The sequence below is a fragment of the Vigna unguiculata genome, chromosome 11 (genome assembly GCF_037176805.1).
Source record: "Vigna unguiculata cultivar grain cowpea cultivar isolate G323 ecotype 2 chromosome 11, ASM3717680v1, whole genome shotgun sequence".
NCBI classification, from domain to species: Eukaryota; Viridiplantae; Streptophyta; class Magnoliopsida; order Fabales; family Fabaceae; genus Vigna; species Vigna unguiculata.
In genome coordinates, this window is record NC_140802.1 from 15,118,614 (window position 1) to 15,135,603 (window position 16,990).

Here is a 16,990-nt window from a genome sequence, read left to right on the forward strand (position 1 = left end):
TTAAATGAAAAGTTACAAATGTTTTTTGATTTGTTAATAAATCCAAAAACATTAAATAATTTTTTTATGTTACGAAAACAATAATGTAGTTCAAAAATATACATAGATAAAAACTTAGTGAATTTGATGTAGCTAGCATCATAATATAGTTGACATTAAAAATAATATCAAAACTTCGACATTAGGCTAGCAATATATAATAAATTTTAAAAATAAGCATATACAACAAAATGTATATAAATTTAAAGAAATCTATTTAAAAAAGGTAAACAAATATTCAAAATAAAGGATTTTTTATAAAAACAAACAAAAGGAAAAACCTATGCTAAAATTAATTAATTTAATGTAGCTAGCATGATTATGGTGTTGACAATGACAAATTATATCAACACACTTTGATTCAGCTAGCAAATTTTGAAAGAAAAAATAGAGTATAGAATTAAAAATAAGCATGAAATGTATTCATAATTAAATTAAAACATAGTTGAAGTAATATTGTTTTCAAAATAACAACCAAAGACAAACAGAAAATAATGTTCATGAGTACAAATACATAGATAAAAACTTAGTGAATTTGATGTAGCTAGCATCATAATGTAATTGATATTAAAAATAATATCAAAACTTCGACATTAGGCTAGCAATATATACTAAATTTTAAAAATAAGCATATACAACAAAATGTATATAAATTTAAAGAAATCTATTTAAAAAAGGTAAGCAAATATTCAAAATAAAGGATTTTTTATAAACCAAAACAAAAGGAAAAACCTATGCAAAAATTAATTAATTTAATGTAGCTAGCATGATTATGGTGTTGACAATGTCAAATTATATCAACACACTTTGATTCAGCTAGCAAATTTTTAAAGAAAAAATAGAGTACAGAATTAAAAATAAGCATCAAATCTATTCATAATTAAATTAAAACATAGTTGAAGTAATATTGTTTTCAAAATAACAACCACAGACAAACAGGAAATAATGGTCATGAGTACAAATACATAACAGCAGCAAATGTTTTTCAAAAAATAACATAAGAAACATAAAGTCTATCACTTTTCAATCTTTATATTCTTCTTCAACATCTTCACTGGAATCTTCTTGTTTTCTTGAACCATAGATCGACTTTGTCTTTTAAGTACTGGAACAGGTGGTTGAGTACCCAAATCAAGATTGTACAGATGAGATGATTCTTTGCGGGTTAACTCATGAATTTGAACATCAATTACATTTTTATTTTTCAAGGATTCTTCGGGAGGAACATGGCTTGATACTATATTGTTCAAATGATCACTTAGAGTCTCAAGATCATTTGATTCTTCTGTGAATTTGATCAACAAATCCTAAAAAAACAAAAGATTAGAATATACCAAGCTTTACAAAATAAGTAAAATTGTAATCTTCAACTACCTCTGCAATGGAATCAGGTGAGAGTTGATTTGTTGGCTCATTTAATTTGGTTTCTTCTTCATTTGCAGAGTATAGATCCTAAAAATTGTATAAAATATTAATAATGATAAAATTTAAGAAAAAATTAGGCTAACACCTGAAAAAAAAATAGAAAAATAAACTTACCAAAGACTTAATTTCAACATCAGAAAAGCATTCAATTACTTTTTCATCCATGCAAACTTTTTTAACTCTGAATGATTGTTCAAATTTGGTATTATAATCATTCTTGCACTCAACTTTGAAGAGATAGGTCTTATCAATTAGGACTTCAAACTCTTTAGGCAAGTCTCCAGCAGCAGTGTTCTATTAAAAAAGCAATTAATATAAATGATGTAAATTAATGTAAAAGCAATAATGAGTAGAATAAGTGCAAACGAAGTACCAAATATAAAACATTTAAGTTAAATGTCAACAAAGCAGAAATGATTAGATTAAAAACTTAACCTTGTCTTGCAATTCAAGAATGTCAGAGCATGATTTCTTCAACATTGCACTTGCATCACGATCAAATACAACAAAAGTTGTAGAATCCGTAGCATCAATTACACGAAGTTTCAGTTTAAACCTAAAAAAAACAATAAAGACATTATGAACATTATTAAGTTTTCTTAATATTATATTAATAAAATCATTATGTGAATATTGAAAATATTACCTAGGTGTAACCTTAATGACATGCTTGTTACACTTTTCACAAAAAAACATTTTGGAATCAGGATAAACTGCTTTGTTGCAGATACATGCTGTATACCACCAATCATCATGATCTAGCACATGTTTGATAGTAGCTTTTACTACAAAAGTACTTTCCTGTAAAATTTAGAATATAAAATTATGAAAAAAAAAATAGTCATTAAATAAAAAAATTTATGTGGAACATAGAGACAAATATTTGAACCTGCTTAAAATCTTTTAGACCTTCAATTGAACTCCTAGGATGCAGCTTAATGAAATCATCTTCTAAGCTAACTTTAGAAGAAGCAGAAAGTTGGGTAAGAGCTTGAGAAGGAGATTCAGTATTATCCCACATCCTACATTAAAAAAATATTTTATATTACAAAGATATACATATATCTATGTATAAACAAAGATGTATGTTATGTATATAGACTTACATTTTTTTCAACTTGGTTGCATCTTCACCATCACAGTTAAAGATAATCTTGGTACAGTTCATACAGTTTTGAATAGAAACTTTATCTACAAAAGATAAAATGTCAAAAAGATTTTTATTCATTAATACAACTGTAATAATGTGGTTTATGTTAGTTACCTTGGAAGGTCTTCACTTTGCAATAATGCAAAGCAATGACAACATGTTGATCCTCTCCAGAGGCCAGAAATGCATTTAACATATCAACATATTGACCAAATAAAGTACACTCCAGTTGCAAACTATTGAATGTTAAAAATAACATCAAAAGAGAAGAAAATGAAATACATGAAGAAAAATAAAAAACAATAAAGAACAAAAACAAATGAAATCTGCTTACCCATCAGCTTCAATAAGGATGACATTCATTTTGGTTTTCTTACCAGCTTTCTCTAGCTCCCTCTCTGTTCCAACAGCAGTAAACATCCCAATCACATCTACAAAAAGAGGAAAAAGAAAGAAAATAAATTAACAAAAAGTTATACAAAAAAATGAAGAAAAATAAGCAAAACATACTTACTAACTAAGTAATCTGTGTCAAAACCATCAGCTATGATGGTTGAAAAAGGGGTGTATGAAGTTGTAGTTTTCGGAACTAAGGTACTTTGCACCATATTGACCTTGGTTCCAAATTGGAAGTTGATCTTATAGGCATGTTTTGTGGTTCTATAAGAACCACCATTACATGAAACACTGAAAGATTGGATGCTGTAAACCTTGTCCTCTTTGATTTCAGACTGGAATTTGTATATCAATGTGCGTCTAACAGATGCATGGATTAGTACACCCTGAAAAAAAAGAGTCATAAATGAAAAAAGAGAAGCACATATGTAAACTTTTGGGTAAAAAAAAATTTAGGAAAAGTCAAAAAATAAAAGTCGTTTATAGTTCAAGGAAGATACCTCTTGGTCTTGAAGAACAATTTCCATGGAAAATGGAGTTTTTCCTTTTGTGTAATCTTCAACAAACCATAACCTTACAACTCTTGCAAGGATATTCCAACTCTCCTTCTCAGGGTTTAGTTCTTCTAAAGAGTGAGTGTGTTTTGGGATAACAGACATGGTTGAAGGAATGAGGAAAATGAGGGAAATCAGAGTAGAGTAGAGTAAGGAATGAAGAAAGGTCTACAGAAATGTATTTGTACAAAAGAATAGATTGGAAGATCATAAATACAAAACAACAGCATACGCATGCTCTGGTCTTCATTTCACAAATTTAGAAACAATCTGCAAAAGCAAAATCAGATTTTGATACGAAAAAAGATATTTACTGAAACAACACGCAAAGTGTGGTTTAGGTTAAACAAATGGAGTAAAAATTGGGAGAAGTGACTGACAAAAATACGAAGATCACAAAAAAGAACAAAAGCTGTTTTTCACATGGCTCAATGTTGTGCAATAAAAGGAAATATGGCAGAAAGCAGTACAAAAAGAAAAACAAAAGTAACTTTAAATGTTGGAAAAGGTTGACAAATCAACGAAAATAGGAAATAAAGATCTGATTTCAATATACCACTAATGAAAAAAGTAAGGGAATGCAATAGGCCACAAAAATATATTTTTAACACTATAGTATGGAAGATCTTTGAATCAAACAAAGAACATCAGACATCACAAAATCAATAACAAAGAAAGACATGTTTCTCAGATAATAGAAACCAATAAAACATGAAATAGGCGACAAAAATAGATTTTAAAAACTGTAATATGGAATATCTTTGAATGAACGATAAAACAAAAAAATAAATCAATAAAACAAATTCATAAATAATTCATAAAGAATCAACAATAAATTATGTTATGAAATAAAATGGCAACAGATTCTACATTTAAAGTTGAGGGACAATAAGATGAAGCTCAAACTTCTTCATCAGGCATAACAAAATCAATAACAAAGAAAGACATGTTTAATGAAAAAACATGAATTAAACAATTAAACAATACAACATATTAAAGGAATTCCTTTGATTAAAACATATTCTCCTCAGCAGTGGAGAAAAAGAAATTTGATCAGCAACTGGAATACGTAGTGGACGTCAGGATGAAGTTATCTTATTAGAGTTAATGAAGGAATGAACCCAAAAACAACCTACATAAACAAAAAAAAAACAAAAAAATTAGTTACAAAAACATAACAGATTTATGAAGTAACATAAAATATAAAATTAACAAAAAAATGAAATATACCTCAAATTTTGGGGTTCGAATTAAGCAAACCTGAAATGGTGGGATTTGTTAAGAAGTGAAGCAACTTTCTCAGTTAATAGAAACCAATAAAACATGCAATAGGCAACATATCAGATTGAAATGGTAGGGTTTGAGTCTGATTCAACAGAGAAATCGAGAGGTTTTCAAAAGGTACAGAACCACAAAAAAAATCTACACAAAGAAAAATATGAGTAAGAAAGGAAAAATTAGGGTTTCAAATTAAAAGTGAAGAGATAAAAGTTATTACCAAAGAGCGATGGAGAGCGTTTGACGCGGCGTGAGAGAGATGGGCGCACAGAAGAACAGAAACAATCTACAGAAACAAAACAAACCAAAAAAAGAGTTAGAAGACAACAAAATTGATGTAAACCAATTTGGATTCACTGAGTCTAAGAACAAAAAATTAGGGTTTGAGGATCGCGTTTCAGGCGGCGTCAAAGAGCTGGCTAGGGTTTGATGACGCAGAAAGGGGGAGAGTGCGATTCCCATGGAGAGCGTTTCATGCGACACAAAAGAGGACATGGTTTCATGAAAGGGAATCGTGGACTGAAAAAAAATGTCGAATGAAGTTCAGAAAGAACAGGGGTGGATCGCGTTTGTGCAGGAAGAGCGTCTGAAGCAAAAAAACCATCTACACAAACAAAAAAAAAACAAAAAATTAGTTAAAAGCAAAAAAAATTGATGTTAACCCTAAAACAGTACGAATCGAGAGAATCGTGAACACAAGAAAAATGTCGAATGAAGTTCACAAAGAAAAGAGGTGGATCGCGTTTCTGCAGGAAGAGCGTCTGAAGCAAAAAAACCATCTACACAAACAAAACAAACCAAAAAATTAGTTAAAAGCAGAAAAAATTGATGTTAAACCTAAAACAGTACGAATCGAGAGAATCGTGAACAGAAAAAAAATGTCGAATGAAGTTCAGAAAGAAAAGAGGTGGATCGCGTTTGTGCAGGAAGAGCGTCTGAAGCAAAAAAACCATCTACACAAACAAAACAAACCAAAAAATTAGTTAGAAGCAAAAAAATTGATGTTAACCCTAAAACAATACGAATCGAGAGAATCGTCGAGATGGTTGGACGCGGCAAAAAGGTCCAATGAAGTTGAGAAGGAAGGGAGGTCGATGGCGTAGAAGTGGAGAATGCGTAAAACAGGTTAGGGTTCCACATAGGGAAAGTGAAGAGAGGTGGAGAACGTTATTTGGTGACACGTTTGTGGAGGAAGAGCGAATAAGAGCGACTGAGGTGGAGGAGGAGGCAGAGAGGTAGAGGCGGAGCCAGAGGTGTGGCTAGGGTTTGAGGAAGGAGATAAGTGGAGAGTGCATGAAGGTTTGAGAGAGAAAGTGAAGAGAGAGAGAGGAAGTGAAAGGTTTGAGGAAGGAGAGAACTGAAGTGTGCGTAAACAGAGAGAGAAAATGAAGAGAGAGAGGAAGTCGAGAGAGATGATTAAAGTGAGTGTGGTGAAACGTGAAAATGGCTGAGACGGGATAAGAAGATGACACGTGTCCCATTTACCTTAAGAGGTAAAAAATTTAAAAATTTTGAAATTGAACAAATTCAGAGAAAATGACACGTGTAATTTTTTGCCTTTTGTGATTCTTCGAATTGTATTATAAATAGATTAGTGGAATGTGGAAGAAAGAGAAATGTGATTATACTTGTGAGCCCAATCCACATGTGGAGTAAAACAATAAAAGACAAAAGTGCACCAACCACTACAAACTATTAGAAAAGAAAGGAAAAGAAAGTGACCATGGCATACAAAACAACAGGTACTGTCACGGAAATCCATTAGACCTACTTTCAAAAGATTAAAACCAAAGAAAATGTGGACAACAAAACTTAAAACCTCAAACCCCTTGTGTTCCTTCATGAGCGAAGATTGTGCAGACCCACGTACATGAACCAAAGACCAATTCACATGCAAAACTTGGATCCCCTATATCATCCTAATGCGTGTTGTGGTATGAGTAATGTGACAAAAAAACTACCCCTAAAGAAACCAAACTGCACCTCTATGAGACTCTGGACCAAAAGTATAAGCAAACCAGAGACCAAAAGACCAAACCAGAGAGAACTTCAACCACTAAAATGCATGGCAACTCAAAATAAAAGAGACTCGAAAGTGCACATTGCATGCTTACGTAAAACTGCACTAACAGCCCTAAAATAAGCCACGATCCAAAACCACTCTCATCATTATGTTATTTCATAACCCATACATAACTTTCAAAGTTTTAAGCATCAACCCGTAAAAACGTTAAAGGAGAAAAGAGACAAGGTCAAGCTTCACACAAAATAGAAAGTACAATCAACTTCTCCTACACTACACATCCATGCTTTTCAAGTTTCATTTATCAAGCAAACAATAAGAAAACAATAAAAGAAAGCAAGGTTAGCTTCCTGATGAGTTCAAATTTTTGCCCTCATTTAATATTTAAATTTGGGGATTTAATTGAATTTTTTGTGCTTAAAGATTGATTTAATTAGGATTTGTGATTATTGGATTTATTGAGTAAGTTTGGTAAAAGTGGCGTAAAAATTGATTTTAGTTGCATAAAATATTATTGGATATTCTAACATTTGTTAATGCAGCTGGAGTTTATTTTTGGTCAATTAATAGTGTGATTTTGAAGTATTCAAAGTTACAAAATAAGTCCAAAATCAAGAAATTCTGAAAAAGAATAAATCAGGAGCTAAATGCACCCCCAGATTTTATTTGCACACTCCTTTCTAAAGTGGACAACCAAAAACCTGTTCTGCACCCCCAGTTTTCACTAAGTTGCGCCCCTCCTTCCACTTAAACTCCACTCAACCAGATCATGCCATGTGGCAATCCCCACCTCTTAAAATTAGCCAACCAGAACAAGCCACGTGTCATAATCCTACCCTCACCAAATTAACCAATCAGATCTTGCCACATCATCATCTCCTCCATCTCACACATGAAACCCTAACCCTAGTTTCCCTTCCACCCTCCACGGCAGCCGCCGCCGCCAACCTCGCCGGCCACCACTAAAACTCGCCGGAAACTGCAGAACCACCGCGACGCAGCACCTCCATTTTCTCTCTATCATCCTCTCCGTCGCGCTCACCATGACAACACCATCTTCACGCCTCCGCGAGGTTTGCTTCGCGACCACCACGATTCTGCAGCGCACAACCATGGAGCTCCTTCGCCTGCACCAGTTCCTCCACCATCGCGATCATCTTCTTCACTCGCGCCACCAGATCGCGCAGTCACCACCTGTTCTGCAGCACCATTTTCGCGCGGCACCGCTGCAGCAACAACTCCACCATTGCAGCGCATCTCCATCTTCTCCATGGCAGCAGCGACCGCGAAGCAAACTGGCGCACCACCGCGCAGCAGCAACGACGCCTTCTCGCCTCCGCACCGCAGCAGCATCACAGATCTTCGCGCGAACCAGTGCCGCCACTGCACCTGCACCACCGCGCCCACCGGAGAAGCCACCACGCCGTCGCAGCAGCTTCCACACGAACCTTGCACTTCTCTGCAGCCAAAGGAGCAAGCGGAAACCCTAATTTGGGAGAGAGAAGGAGCTGCCACGTGTCATCCTCTCAATGGACACTGAAATGGTCAAAACTGGTCAACTCTGGTCAACTCTGGTCAACTGGTCAAAGTCAGCAGTCAAATTCTGGTCAATTTTGTAAAAATGCTTAAATAAAAGGGGCAGAATTAGAAATTGGACAGAAATTGAGTTGTTAATTAATTAAATAAAAATAAAAGATTTTAGCAACTGACAGATAAAGCCCAAAGTCCAGTGGAAGCCTATATAAAGAGACTTAAGGGAGCAAAAGGGGGAACTGACAATTTTACAACTCACAGCTTAGACACTTAGAACTCTCTGGTTTTGGCAGATACTGTCTCCACCACATCTCTCATTTTTTCTTTTATTTTCTTTCTTTCATATCATCATGTATTCCATCAAAGCCATGGAGGGCTAAGCTTTTAAGGGTTGATTCCACTGTAATTTCTTAAATGGATTCTGAGGTTAGATGAATTTATATGTTTTGTTATTTTGATTATTGTTGTGGTTTTTGTTATTCTATGTCCTTTGCTTCTAAATTGAATAGAAAATAATGATTTTAAATCTACATGCATGCTAATCATATGAGTTAAAAGGTTTTTAAATTAAATTGAGACTTTACTTTGATTTTGTTTAGAAACTTTCATTTGATTAAATAAGTTTTTGCCAATAATTGAGACTTTAATTTGATTAGAGGTAATTACTTTAACTAAAATTAGTCAAGACTTTACTTTGATTAATTAAGTTTTCTATTTGGTAAAGAAACAAAGGAATAGACATGATTAGGCATAGTAAAATTAATTGAGACTGTACTTTGATTAAATTTATTATGGACAATCTAAACAATTCTCACTTTTACTTTTAATTGAGACTGTACTTTGATTAAAAGTGAGGATGCCAACAAATGAATTGAGTCTTTACATTGATTTATTTGTAAATCAACAACAATAATTAATTTAACAATAATCTCTAGATAACCAATGAAGAATCTTATTTAGAAAAAGCAGTGGAATTGGCCTATTTACTATTACTGTGTTTACAATCTTCCGTGTCATTTTCTTTGCATATCAAAACCCCCTATTTTTATAGTTGCTAGTTTTAAATTACATTTTTGAGAATCAAATATTTGAGATCAATTCCGTATTCGTTGTGAGACGACTTAGGGTTATCTTAACCCTAACTATTTTCTTCACTACAAACTGGCAATACTGAAGTTGCTAAAGTAGTGGTAATTTGATCGCCTAACGACAGCGATATCAAATTTGGCGCCGTTGCCGGGGAATACGGTTAGTATTTCTTTTATTTTGATTCTGTTTTTATTTATTTTATTTTATTTTATTTTATTTTTTTTATTTTTTATTTATTTTACGCATATACGTTTGATATAGTTTGTTATTTTGTAGTATCTAGTTTTCTGTTAATATATTCCAAGCAAAGTTCTATTTTTGTTTTGATTAAGAATTTCTTTTAAGAAATTTTTTGAGACTAGTTTGGAAAACTCTGTCTAGGAAAGACTTGGTATTTAAGTTGTCCATTGTGACGCACCTCTCTTTCCTGGGAGTAGACCCAACGACATCTTAACTCATTTCTTTCTTGAAATCTTTCTCCAAAACAAGAATAGGAAAAAAAAACACACAGGGAAACACTTTCAGGTGGACTTGCATAGTGCATGACTCGGGCCAATCCGGGTCAATTCTATCAACTTGATTCAGAACTTGAAAGGAATTTACGTAAATCACGTAGGAGACTTGATCTCAGGTGTTCTACTGAAGGAGCACCATCATCATCTGAACCTACCACTGAAAGTGTACCACTAGAATCACCTCCGGTGATTAACATATCTTCTGAACCATCACCTGAACCAGAAATTCAAGAAAATAGAATGGAAGAAAGAACAATAAGAGAGTTGGCTTCACCGGATGCAGCAATTACACAAAACATGTGCATCCAATATCCAGATGGAGAATGTGAGCTTAAGTCTGGGTTAATCCATCTTTTACCCAAATTCCATGGATTAGCAGGAGAAGACCCATACCATCACTTGAAGGAAATTCATGTTGTTTGTTCATCCATGAGACCTACAACAGTGACAGAGGAACATATCAAGCTTAAGGCTTTTCCATTCTCATTGCAAGATGCCGCTAAGAATTGGTTATACTGCCTTCCGCCAGGATCCATCAATACCTGGGAGACTCTGAAAAGATTATTTCTGGAAAAGTTTTTTCCAGCATCTAGAGTTGCTGCTATTCGCAAAGATATTTATGGGATAAGGCAACAAGAAAGAGAAAGTCTTCACGAGTATTGGGAAAGATTCAAAAAGTTATGTGCTTCCTGTCCTCATCACCAAATAAACGAGCATCTCCTCATTCAATACTTTTATGAGGAATTGAGTATCATGGATAGACAAATGATAGATGCTGCAAGTGGAGGGTCATTGGTGGACAAAACGCCAACAAATGCAAGACAATTGATTGAAACTATGGCGTCGAACCATCAACAATTTTCCACAAGGAGTAATTCTATAACTCTATTGAAGGGAACCCATGGAGTAGAAGCTTCATATGTTGCAGATCACAAGAAATTAGAAGGGAAGTTGGATGACTTAGCGGCAATGGTAAGGACCTTGACAGACTTACAGAAAAAGCCTATTCCTTCTACTTTATGTGGAATTTGTGCTTCTACTAATCATCCTACAGAGGCTTGTTCTATGTTAAAAGAGACAGGGACGTTAGACAATGAACAACCTCAAGCATATGCTGCAAACATCTATGGCAATAATAGACCACCTCGGCAGCAATACAACCATGATTTGTCCTCCAACAAGTACAACCCAGATTGGAAGGAATATCCCAGCCAGAAATGGGGAAATCAACAGCCTCAACACCAACAAGTCTATGTTCCACCTCAACAGAGGCAACAACCACAACCAGCGGCAACCTCTGGTGATTCAAACATGGAGGCAATGATGAAAATGATGGCTGACATGATGAAGGGACAAATCAATGAGTTGAAACAGACAATGGAAGCAACCAATCAGAACTTGCAAAATCAGATTGGACAAATGGCAAATGAGTTAAATCAGATGAAGTCTCAACAAGGCTCAAGCAATTTGCCTGCACAAACTGTAATCAACCCGAGAAATGTAAGTGCTATTACTTTAAGATCGGGTAAGCAAATACAAGGTCTTGGGGATGCCCAAGAAGATGAAGATAAGGATAATGAAGTTGTACCTAATGATGAAAGAGGAAGATCAGATGAAGCAACACAAGCAACATCTGAAATGCCTGCACCCAGTGATAACTCCAGGTTGGTATCCCCTAATACTTCCTCTGAAAATCCTTCTCCTTATTCTCCTCCTCCTCCCTATCCAAACCGTTTGAAACCAAAAACTAAAAAGATGGAGGAGTTAGACAAAGAAATCCTGAATACTTTCAAGAAAGTGGAGATAAACATCCCTTTGTTGGATGCTGTGAGACAAATTCTTAAATACGCTAAGTTTCTCAAAGAATTATGTACACATAAAAGGCGTATTATGAACAAAGAGGTAGTGAACATGGGAAGGAATGTCTCTAGCTTAATTAAGAAGCCTACAGTCAGAATGCCGCAAAAGTGTAAGGATCCAGGTATGTTTTCTGTTCCCTGCATTATAGGAAGTACTAAGTTTGATAATGCTATGTTAGATTTAGGAGCTTCCATTAATGTAATGCCTTTATCTGTTTTTACTTCACTTCATCTTGGACCTCTTAAGTCTACTGGTGTGGTCATTCAGTTGGCCAACCGTAGCACAGTTAACCCTGCAGGTGTGCTAGAAGATGTGCTTGTCCGTGTGGACAAGTTAATTTTTCCTGCAGATTTCTATATCTTGGATATGAAGGATGATGAAGGAATGAGTTCAACTACAATCATCTTGGGAAGACCATTCATGATGACAGCACGTACCAAGATAGACGTGCATGCAGGATCCTTAACTATGGACATAGGAGATGAGAAGGTGCAGTTCAACGTGCTAGAAGCCATGAAGCACCCAATTGAAGACCATTCTTTGTTTTGTATTGATTTATTGAGTAATGTAGTGAACAATTATGCTTTTGGACTTTTGGACGTTTTATCTGGTTTTTCTTCTTCTTTGGATTTTTCTTTTTCGAATATTTCGGGCTCAATTTTAGACGAAAGAGAAAATTGCAAAACAGGTGATGTTGAGGACGCGGTGTCACTATTTGATACCTCTGTGGCGTCCAAGTGTGATGCTGAGGTGGCTGAAATTACCTTAGGCAGTAAAATGTTGCCATCTGTGGAACAGCCACCCACTTTGGAGTTGAAACCTTTACCATCTCATTTGAAATATGTTTATCTTGAAGGGGATGGGAAACTCCCTGTTATTATATCTGCCTTGCTTACTGACGAGCAGGAACAAAAGCTATTACAGGTTATCAAAGACCACAAGCGAGCAATAGGCTGGACTTTGGCAGATATTCCTGGTATTAGTCCTTCTTTCTGCATGCACAGAATACTCTTGGAGGAGGATGCTAAGCCAGTGAGGCAACCTCAGAGGAGACTGAATCCTCAGCTGATGGAGGTTGTGAAGAAAGAAGTCACCAAGTTGCTACAAGCAGGTATTATATATCCTATTTCTGACAGCACTTGGGTGAGTCCTGTACATGTGGTCCCCAAGAAATCTAGGATCACCGTGGTCAAGAATGAGAAGAACAAGTTGATTCCTACTCGTATTCAGAATAGCTGGAGGGTATGTATTGATTATAGAAGACTAAACCAGGCCACCAGGAAGGACCACTTTCCTTTACCATTCATGGACCAGATGCTAGATCGATTGGCAGGTAAGTCTCATTACTGTTTTCTTGATGGATTCTCTGGGTATTTTCAGATTTGTATTGCCCCAGAGGATCAACATAAGACTACTTTTACTTGTCCATTCGGTACATATGCTTATAGGAAAATGCCATTTGGCCTTTGCAATGCTCCTGGAACATTTCAGCGATGTATGATGAGTATTTTTACAGATTTGTTGGAGCATTGTATTGAGGTTTTTATGGATGATTTTAGTGTATATGGTTCATCTTTTGATCACTGCTTGTCTAATCTTGCTAGAGTCTTGGAGAGATGTGAAGAAACTAACCTTGTTCTAAATTTTAAAAAATGTCATTTTATGGTGGAACAAGGTATAGTTTTAGGTCACGTTGTTTCCAAGAATGGTATATCTGTAGATCCTGCTAAAATAGATATTATTTCACAATTGCCTTACCCCTCTTCTGTGAAAGAGGTTCGATCTTTTCTTGGACATGCAGGATTTTACATGAGGTTTATCAAGGACTTCAGCAAGATAGCCAACCCTCTCTCCAACTTGTTGCAAAAGGATGTAGTATTTGACTTTGGAGAGAGGTGCAAAGATGCGTTTGATACATTGAAAAAGGCGCTTACCACTACTCCTATCATCCAGCCACCTGACTGGACATTACCGTTCGAGCTGATGTGTGATGCATCAAACTTTGCAGTAGGAGCGGTGCTTGCACAAAAAGATGGGAAGCTATCACATGTGATATATTATGCTTCCAGAACGTTGGACACAGCGCAGGCTAACTACACCACGACTGAGAAGGAATTATTGGCTGTTGTGTTTGCCTTGGACAAATTCAGACCGTATATACTTGGTTCCAAGGTAATTGTTTATACTGATCATGCAGCATTAAAATTCCTTCTGAAGAAAGCAGATTCGAAACCAAGGTTGATCAGATGGATGAGGTTGATCAGATGGATGCTACTGCTCCAAGAGTTTGACATTGAGATTTTAGACAGAAGTGGAGCACATAACTTGGTAGCCGATCATCTTAGCAGGATTGAAAATGGAGAAGATAACATTCCTATTAAGGATGACTTTCCTGATGAAGTCCTCCTAGCATTGACTGCTGTGAAAGGTATGTTTCCTGAACCTTGGTTTGCTGACATTGTTAATTATTTGGTTGTTTCTGCTATTCCTCCTTCCTTATCCAAATATGAAAGAATCAAGCTAAAAAGTGAGGCAAAATACTATATCTGGGAAGATCCAATCTTATGGCGCATTGGTAGTGACCAAGTCATAAGGAGGTGTGTTCCAGATATCGAGATACCTCATGTGCTTGAGTTCTGTCATTCGTCTCCTTTTGGTGGACATTATGGCACACAAAGAACAGGTAGGAAGGTGTTGGATTGTGGATTATATTGGCCTACCATTTTTAAAGATGCACAGAGGGTATATGAAAATTGTGAGCAGTGCCAAAGGGCAGCCAGATCCATTACAAGAAGGGATGAAATGCCTCAACAACCCATGCTATATTGTGAGGTATTTGATATTTGGGGTATTGATTTTATGGGTCCTTTTCCTCTTTCTTTTGGGTTTTCTTATATTTTGCTTGTTGTAGACTATGTCTCCAAATGGGTGGAAGCCATAGCTACAAGGACTAATGATTCTCGAGTTGTTATGAGTTTTGTCAGGTCTAACATTTTCTGCAGATTTGGGATACCACGAGCCATCATCAGTGACCAGGGGACTCATTTCTGTAATAGGCTACTTGAGAACATGTTGAAGAAGTATGGGGTGACACATCGCATTGCTACACCATATCACCCCCAAACCAATGGGCAAGCAGAGATCTCTAACAGGGAGATTAAAAAGATACTAGAGAAAGTAGTGAAGCCTAGTCGAAAGGATTGGGCCACAAGATTGGATGAAGCACTTTGGGCACATAGGACAGCCTACAAAACACCTATAGGTATGTCACCTTTCAGGGTGGTTTTTGGAAAGGCTTGTCATCTACCTGTGGAGATTGAACATCGGGCCTATTGGGTCGTGAAAGCATGCAACTTGGATTTGGAAGAAGCAGGAAATGAGTGAAAGCTTCAATTGCAAGAACTAGAGGAGATTAGGCTAGCAGCCTATGAAAATTCAAAGTTCTACAAAGAGAAAACCAAGAAGTTCCATGACCAAAAGCTTGTGGCTAGAAAGGATTTCAAGGTAGGCCAGAAGGTGTTACTATACAAATCCAAGCTTGGTCACATGAGTGGTAAGTTGCGTTCTACTTAGGAAGGACCATACATTGTTACAAAAGTCTTCCCTTATGGAGCAGTGGAGATCAAGGAAGAATCTTCAGCAAGAACTTTTAAAGTTAATGGGCATCGTCTTCAGATATTCAATGAAAATCAAGATATGCTGAACAAGACGATGGATGGGATGAACTTGACTTCTCCCTCATACCTTCCACCTTGAGGAGGTAAGTACACTTCATACTTTTTCTTTGCATTTTATACATATTGAATACATTGAGGACAATGCATGGATAAAGTGTGGGGGTGTGGGGAGATTTTCCCCCTTTCTGTTTTTGTTTTCTATTTGTTTTGTTTTTTTTCCTTTTCTAATTTTGTTTTCTGTTTGTTTTTATTTAAAAAAAAAAAAAGGTTTTTGCTTTCAATAAAACATATTGACAATGGATTTTTGGATTTGATTCACTAATTGGAACGATCATAATTCTGGGAAAATAAGAGTCATGTGCTATGAATGGATTATTTCTGTGAATTACTGACTGAGTTGATTTGAGAGTTTCTGGAATAAATCTTTTGTGAAAGAGTTTTTGACCTTGTGAGTTTTGAGCTTTATTGTAAGGATGAACTATTGTGTGTCATTCCTATTTTTCTTGTGTGATTTGCTCATGTCTTGTTGGTACTCAAATGTTTAGCTTGATTCTGTTGTTTTGCATCTTAGGTGGACATGCATGATTTGATATGACTGAGGCATTTCTTGTTTTTAGCTACTTGGCCAAATAAGCTAACCATAACATTGATCCATTGGTAGCCCCTTGAGCTTAAACCTCTTTTTCTTGTTTTGAGCATATTGTTAAACCTTAAAAAGAAAAAGACCATGTTTATCCTTACCTTAGGGAGAAAGAAGGAGCTAGTGGATTATGTTGAGATTGGTTGAGGAATAAAGTGTGGGGGTGTGTATTTCCCCCCACAAAGTTGTAAAAATGGCAAAAAGGAAAATAATTGTTGATGACAGAGTGTTGAAATGATTGCTGTCTGAAAAAGAGAAACAAAGGATAAAAGGAAAAGAAAAAAAAAAAAGGGATTGTTTTTGAAACTATGCTCCATAACTCTTTCTTCCCTACTATTTCAAAAACACACAAATCCTAAAGTTTTTTTTTCCTACCTTTGCCTTGGCCTCATTATAACCTGTGAAAAGTCCTCATGATTTTTGAATGCATGTTTTCTGAAAGCTGTGATATTAGAGTCTTGCTAAGCATTGAGAGTGTTTACTTGCATGGGTATTTTGAGTGAAAACACAAGCCAAAACACTTGAGCGAATCTTGGTGAGAAAATATATATTTAACTTGAGTGTTTCTCTTTCATATTTGATTATCTTGTAAACTCAAAAGATTAACTCATGTGTGAAAAATAGAATTTTATCCATTTGTTTGTGCATGACAACATGATTTCTAGAAGTTTGATCTGTTTCCATTGGTATTCATTTCTTTAATCCACTGAAAATATGGAATAAAAGACCTCAGAATAAAGTTTTGAAATTGTTAAATTTTGCCCAAGAGTGCAAAAGGATAAGTGTGGGTGTGTGATGAGTTCAAATTTTT

The 16,990-nt window shown here is 35.6% G+C and overlaps 2 protein-coding genes across 2 annotated transcripts; both read right to left on the minus strand.

The window, feature by feature from the left end:
- Positions 1 to 890: 890 nt before the first annotated feature.
- LOC146881559 (uncharacterized) lies at positions 891 to 2,263 on the minus strand. Its single transcript, XM_085668446.1, has 5 exons — positions 2,111 to 2,263; positions 1,900 to 2,020; positions 1,579 to 1,758; positions 1,414 to 1,491; positions 891 to 1,346 (listed from the first exon to the last, which is right to left on the minus strand). The coding sequence occupies exons 1-5, from the start codon at positions 2,158 to 2,160 to the stop codon at positions 1,056 to 1,058; spliced, it is 720 nt and encodes a 239-aa protein (XP_085524572.1). The 5' UTR covers positions 2,161 to 2,263; the 3' UTR covers positions 891 to 1,055.
- Positions 2,264 to 2,272: 9 nt separating this feature from the next.
- On the minus strand, positions 2,273 to 3,669 carry LOC146881560 (uncharacterized). Its single transcript, XM_085669235.1, has 6 exons — positions 3,511 to 3,669; positions 3,129 to 3,396; positions 2,949 to 3,045; positions 2,729 to 2,850; positions 2,571 to 2,655; positions 2,273 to 2,486 (listed from the first exon to the last, which is right to left on the minus strand). Exons 1-6 carry the CDS (start codon positions 3,667 to 3,669, stop codon positions 2,309 to 2,311), a joined length of 909 nt encoding a protein of 302 aa, XP_085525361.1. The 3' UTR covers positions 2,273 to 2,308.
- Between the last annotated feature and the right edge of the window lie 13,321 nt (positions 3,670 to 16,990).

Excerpts from the sequence above, each read along its gene's own strand:
- LOC146881560 (XM_085669235.1), bottom strand. The coding sequence starts at position 3,669 with ATGTCTGTTATCCCAAAACACACTCACTCTTTAGAAGAACTAAACCCT. Across the intron at positions 2,851-2,948 it reads ATCCTTATTGAAGCTGATGG|TTTGCAACTGGAGTGTACTT; the intron begins GTAAGCAGATTT and ends AACATTCAATAG. Across the intron at positions 2,487-2,570 it reads GCAACCAAGTTGAAAAAAAT|GATGTGGGATAATACTGAAT; the intron begins GTAAGTCTATAT and ends TTTTTAATGTAG.
- LOC146881559 (XM_085668446.1), bottom strand. The coding sequence starts at position 2,160 with ATGTTTTTTTGTGAAAAGTGTAACAAGCATGTCATTAAGGTTACACCT. Across the intron at positions 1,759-1,899 it reads TTCTTGAATTGCAAGACAAG|AACACTGCTGCTGGAGACTT; the intron begins GTTAAGTTTTTA and ends CTTTTTTAATAG. Across the intron at positions 1,492-1,578 it reads ATGTTGAAATTAAGTCTTTG|GATCTATACTCTGCAAATGA; the intron begins GTAAGTTTATTT and ends TACAATTTTTAG.